We start from the raw sequence: 6348 nt of genomic DNA, 5'->3' as shown, positions 1-6348 counted from the left end.
GACAAGAGTTAGACAGTTTCTGGTCCTATATTAACATCTGCATAAGCTCTCCTAGCTCACCTGGATAGGTAGGGATTTGTTTCCTTTGTCACATAATCTGTTTTAACAGCTGCTTTTCTCTTTGTGTCAATACTAACAGGAAAGTTTGGGATTTTAGAACTGTACAACGATTAGACACGGTGTGTGCACATGTGTGTGTCTGCTTTAAGTTACAGTAACTGAAGACAAACACAATGCCTGGAGAGTGGCAGGACAGCACATAACTTGTAATTGTGTTTCCTTTTAGGTACATGTATCATGTTCTGACTAAGAATACAACAGTGACAGATCACAACCGCAACCTGCTGGTGGAGACCATTCGTTCCATCACAGAGATCCTTATCTGGGGGGATCAGAATGACAGCTCAGTGTTTGAGTAAGTACTGCTGAGCAGTTCTGACTCTGCTTTTGTTTCATAAGATTGCTTGGAGTGGTACAGAGTTCTAGTTCCAAAGGCTGACTCTTCCAAGACTGTTTCATGAGTGTATGTACAAAGCTGTGTCCTGTAATAGATGGGTAAGCAGATCATATTCATGTCATACAAGAATCTGCTGCTTTTTAAGTGTTTGAAGCCCAGAGCCCTTTCGTGCACTGCTTTTCTTTGACACACTATTCTTAAATACAGACTCTGATGTGGTTTAGGGCCCAGATTTACTCCATCCAGCTATTAACAACATATTACTTCAATTTGTTCAATTCAACTTACCAATTACCACAAATAAACAACTTACTCTAGCGGTGATATTTAGAGGTTTTGTTCAGGTGTTATTTTAATCCTCAGAAAATAGGGTGACAAAAATGAACTTCAGATATTCACAGTTGCAAATCTGGCTGTATTAGTGCCCATTGATTTGCTGTGTGCTTTGAAATACTTCTTTCATAAAGGCAGTTTGTGATTGAGATAAGTAATGCTGAGGTGCTTGGTGTGTTTAATGACTTACTTAGGGAGTGGTTGGTTTTATTGGTATGAGCCCCATGGTGTGATTCTTGGGGATGTCCTGTGCAGGGCCTGGAGTTGGACTCCATGATCTTCAAGGATCCAATTCTCATTGTTCTGTGATTATTTCAATATGATTCAGTTATGATGTGGACTAAGAAAATTATTCTCATTATTCCTATCTATACTGAAACTCCATCACATTCCTCACTGGTTTCTCTGCTTGGGAGAATTTTAGGAATGAGGAGTTTTTTTCTCTAGTTACTGTAAAAAAACTTTTCATAGATGTGTATGTGCAATGCCCTGGTAGGAAAGAGTCCACATTGTTCTCTTTAAATTGCATTTCTGGTTTCAAAACACTGCAGGCATTCAGTTCTGTTTGAATTGTACAACAAGCCATGAAATGCTGGCTTCAGGGGTGGAAAAAGTAATTGAAGTGGGTCAAAAATGAGCTCTACAGTGTTGAAGACAAAAGGGTTGTTAGCCTAAGAGGGGCACAAGGACAAAGTGTAACCTGCATTTAGAGGCTCTCCCCTTCAGAATTGGTGATTGTGAGGCAGGGAATCTTCCTGATAAATTGAACATATTAAAAATACAGTTTTAAAAGGCCCTGTTTTCCTAACATTTCTTTTTTGCGTAGTTTGAATTTTAAACCCCTCGTTTAGCATTTAAGGTTTCTGAAAGACTCTTTGTCATACGGATGAAACTTTGCAAAGTAACTCTTCATAAATGCAAAGCATGCTGTTTGTCAGACCTGCCCTGACTCATCCCTGATCCTAGCCAAACTGTGCTCCTGTTACAGCCTGTGGCTTAATCACATCTCTGTCGTTTCAGCTTCTTCCTGGAGAAGAATATGTTTGTTTTCTTCCTGAACATCTTGCGACAGAAGTCTGGGCGCTACGTCTGTGTGCAGCTTCTGCAGACTCTGAACATCCTCTTTGAGAACATCAGTCATGAGACATCTCTGTGTAAGGGAGTGTTTCTGCACTGCTCAGGATTAAGTGATCAAGATTTGACTGAATTCCCTTTCAGTCACTGGAATTTAGTCCTAATACCTCTCTACAGAAGAATTATATGCATTACTAACAATCTTTTTAGTTGAACGCTACCAAAAATACAGTGTAAATTGACTGCAAAATCCCTTTTAATGTAAATTTTCAGCACTGCAGAAGTAGTTGTTTGGTACTACTGAAGCATTTAGCATATTTCAAGGGGCTCTTTAAGTCAGCAAATTAGTTGTGATCTGCAATGTTCACTTGCTGCTGCTGCTGTAGATCATGTGCTGGAGCTCTGTTGGGTAGTTTGTACTAGAACTGTTCTGACATCATTGACACTGGCATTCAGCCATGGGCATAAATTCAAGGTTTTGGGGCAGATACAAAAAAAGATGGAGAATTAATGGTTAGTTTAAAGTACTCGACAACTGTTGGGAATAGAAAGTCATGTTCAAGCCTCAGAGAGTTAGGATTTGGGGAGGAAAAGAGAGTTAAGTCTTTTCAGCTGCAGAGCCTACATAAATTGAGGAAGGTGAGGTATGTTCTCTTTGCAGCAAAGACCTTTATAGGGAACAATTTCTTTGTGTTAGATGTTGCAGCCATCACTTGAATCGTTTGGCTGAAAACTGTGCTCTTCAGGCATCAGGTCATTGGTTGTTGGTGCTTTAAATGCAGCTTGTTACCATGATGTTCTTCCTCTGTTCAACCTGTGCAATGTCTCTTATTTTTCAGACTACCTGCTCTCTAATAACTATGTGAATTCTATTATTGTCCACAAGTTTGACTTTTCTGATGAGGAGATCATGGCATATCGTTTGGCTGAAAACTGTGCTCTTCAGGCATCAGGTCATTGGTTGTTGGTGCTTTAAATGCAGCTTGTTACCATGATGTTCTTCCTCTGTTCAACCTGTGCAATGTCTCTTATTTTTCAGACTACCTGCTCTCTAATAACTATGTGAATTCTATTATTGTCCACAAGTTTGACTTTTCTGATGAGGAGATCATGGCATATTACATATTTGAAGACTCTTTTTCCCTGAAACTCAACAATCACACTGTACATTTCTTTTATAATGAGGTGAGTGAAGGACATTGCAGTATGATGATGAGAGGGTTTAATTAGAACATGGTAGCAGTGTGGCAGATATTCTGCTTAGTCTCTTGTCTCACTGTGTCCTTCTTTTATTATGACAATGGTAATACCAGTGATTGAGAATTCATATCTGGGGGTCTCTGCACAAGCATGGGAGAGGGTTTTGTCCTTACCCAGACTTTTATTATAGTTGTAAGTCAGTGTTATACTGGACTGTTCCAGCAGTTCTGAAGTTTACCCTCCTGAGAAATCCACTTGGTTATGCACTGTTTCCTTGTGCTTCCATAAACAGGATCTTTTCTGTTGCGTCACTTGGTTCCAAGAGGTTTAGTCAAAGTCCAAAAAGGCTGAGTAATCAAAGGGCAAAGTTGAAATGGGTTTTTTCTCCCCACTTTTTGCCAGAAGAGGGCACAAACGCACTATGTGCACAGTTAACCATGATTAAAGCCCTTTATTTTCATGCACAGCTGCAAACCAGCTGACTGTACATTGTAAAATCATTTCCATGACTTAAGCAGAAGGTTAAAAATATCATCTGAAAACATTTTTGCTGCAGAATCCCAACAAATATTCTGTGCATGCTTAAAATGAGTCCTTTGTTTCCTCCTGTTCCAGCACACTAATGACTTCGCTCTGTACACTGAAGCTATTAAATTTTTTAACCACCCCGAGAGCATGGTCAGGATTGCTGTTAGGACTATAACTTTGAATGTCTACAAAGGTATGTTTTTCTATTTAAAAAAGGCATGTCTACAAATCTGGGTTCATTGTAGTTTGTCAGTTATTTACATTTAAGGGCTTTCTGTCAGTTTTATGAGATCAAAAAGCTTAGCGTGTTGAAATGCTTCAGATACACATTTTGACTTTTGTGAAACAGTACCAAACCCACAGTCTGTACTTGTAAATAGTATTATTTCACCACCAATGAAACTGGTTTAAAAAAAACCAAAAATATTGAGCATACACAAGGAACTTTAGCTTCTCTTCCAGCAGAGGTCAGAACGTGACCATATTTAGAAAGCAAACAAACCAAAACCAACCCCTAAACCAAAGTGTTTTAGGAATATAAGGTATTTTGTACTGATGACATTGAGCTTTATAATGTGTGTAGTACTAACCTTGCTGGCTGCACCACTTCCTTTGGATTTGAAGTGCATTAGAATATGTTTGTAGAGCTCCTAGGTGCTGCAGTCACTCCAGTCTAAACGAGAGCTAGATCAGTGAAGGCCACGAGGCTTCCATCACCAAATTCCTGTGCTGGGCATTGCCATGGAGCATAAGGAAAAACCCTAAAACTTCCTTATAAATAGAGAATAGTTAAGCACTGCAACAGGTTTTCCAGAGAAACTGAGGCATCTGTATTGTCTGAGATCTTCAAAACTCAACAAGGCCCTTAGTGACCTGGTTAGCTCTGCAGAGATTCTTGTTCTTTAGTCCATAGGAAATTAAATTGCATGTGGGATTTACACAACTTTCTATCAGAGAAGGAGTGGTTTGATGACAGTTTTCATCATAGAGTATAAGATCTTTTGTAAAACAATGAGCAGTGTGCTCTGCAAGTGACTGGGTAGCCTGCAGAGCAGATGAGTTCTCTGTGGTGTTGGCTGCAAGGGACAAAGCATTTTTCATTCTGTGTTGAGAAATGGGCACTTGGTACTTGGTTTCTGCTTCAAGGTACTGTAAATGAGCTCAGAAAAAGAGCAAATTTTAGGCTTCATATCCTGTTTGTGATATATTGATACAACTAAGCATTTTTATGGAAAAAAATGTACTTGTCTAGAATTTTCTTTGACTCTTGCAGTGATATAAAGGTCAGAGTTGAAAAAACACAGCTCAGATGTTTGATAATTTTCTATCTGTTTGAATATATTCTGCTCTAACACCTACCCTGTATCTTTAGATGCTTTGTGCTTTAGCTTTTTTAACCCTTTTAGAGGATGTCACTATCCCAGTTCCTAATCCTGTTAACTGTTGTCTGTTTCTTTTGCCCTTCCTTCACTGATGATTCCTGTGTTCCTTAATGCAGTGTCATGTAAGTCCAACTAGCTTGACCTTCAGCATTACTGCTTGATTCTTGCATTTTCTTCTCTTCTTTTTGATAAATAATGTTCTAAAAATCCCTTTCTGAATTCCACTAGATTTGTTTATCTTCAGACATATGTAAATGTATCAAAATCAGGCTCATTCAAGCCAGTTAAGAACTGACATGAGGCTTTTGTAGAGTCCATTTCACGCGTGAGATCGTGTCAGGTACATTCTCGTGTGGCAAGCAAGCATGTCATCAAATCTAAGATACTTTGTTGTGTTTCTTAACAAGTAATGACAAGTACTGGCTACTGATTTTTCTTCTGAACAATTTCTCTTCAGTGGACAACCAACCAATGCTGCACTACATACGGGATAAAACTGCTGTTCCTTACTTCTCCAACCTCGTCTGGTTTATTGGCAGCCACGTGATAGAACTGGACAACTGTGTGCAGACTGATGAAGAGTAAGCTCTTACCACTGCTGGGGATTGACTTGGAACTGCTTTTCCTACACGTTGATGCTCTCCTTGTTTAGTTTGTAGTAGTCCAGTTGAAGGTTTTCATTGCTGCGAATTTAAACTGGAAAGCTGAACTTTATGCAGTATGTAAACTGTCAGACCTGACATTGCTGTGTAATATTCCACTATTAGCTACAGAAATATTTTGTCCATTCAGGTTTGCCTTGCCAGCCCAACCTTAGAGTGTGTGGCTGTTTCCTGCTTTCTGAAGGTGAAGAGGTAGATGTTAAGTACAACACAGAGTTCTTTCATTTTTGGAAACAGTCCTTACCATTTGTTGTGGTTGGCTTGTGAAAAGGCTCTGGTGGTGGAAAGCAAAGCCTTGTGAAAATATGTCTTCTGAAAACCTGGGGAAAAACTTGTCATGTGTATCCTAAAGCACATGTAAGCCTGAATACAGTTTGCTAGGTGTGTTAGCTGACTTTGCTGGGACATCTTTAGGCAGCCTGTCTGTGGAGGGGATCTGTGGCTGGGATGCACTTTGATTTGATGGTGTATGATTCTTTATTTTGCTGTCTTTCAGGCACAGAAACAGGGGCAAACTGAGTGACCTGGTAGCAGAACATCTAGATCACTTGCATTACCTTAATGACATCCTTATCATTAACTGTGAATTTCTAAATGATGTGCTGACAGATCACCTGCTCAACAGGCTCTTTCTTCCCCTCTACGTGTATTCCTTAGTAAATCAAGATAAGGTAAGGTAATACCTGCAGGCAATTAATTCTGAAAGGTTTTC

The 6348-nt window shown here is 39.4% G+C and overlaps 1 protein-coding gene across 1 annotated transcript in view; it reads left to right on the top strand.

The window, feature by feature from the left end:
• Positions 1-290: 290 nt before the first annotated feature.
• LOC103803807 (protein CLEC16A-like) overlaps positions 291-6348 on the top strand; it is a gene marked incomplete at its 3' end in the record, with an annotated part of 19806 nt that continues 13748 nt past the window's right edge. Inside the window, exons 1-7 of the mRNA XM_009076384.1 lie at positions 291-415; positions 1811-1944; positions 2904-3049; positions 3680-3785; positions 5091-5096; positions 5432-5555; positions 6133-6307. Coding sequence (XP_009074632.1) covers positions 291-415; positions 1811-1944; positions 2904-3049; positions 3680-3785; positions 5091-5096; positions 5432-5555; positions 6133-6307 — 816 coding nt within the window. The remainder of the gene's footprint in view (positions 416-1810; positions 1945-2903; positions 3050-3679; positions 3786-5090; positions 5097-5431; positions 5556-6132; positions 6308-6348) is intronic.

The sequence above is a fragment of the Acanthisitta chloris genome, unplaced genomic scaffold (assembly GCF_000695815.1).
Source record: "Acanthisitta chloris isolate BGI_N310 unplaced genomic scaffold, ASM69581v1 scaffold36086, whole genome shotgun sequence".
NCBI lineage: Eukaryota > Metazoa > Chordata > Aves > Passeriformes > Acanthisittidae > Acanthisitta > Acanthisitta chloris.
Note: the sequence above shows the minus strand (reverse complement) of the source record. Positions and strands in the feature narration are given on the sequence as shown.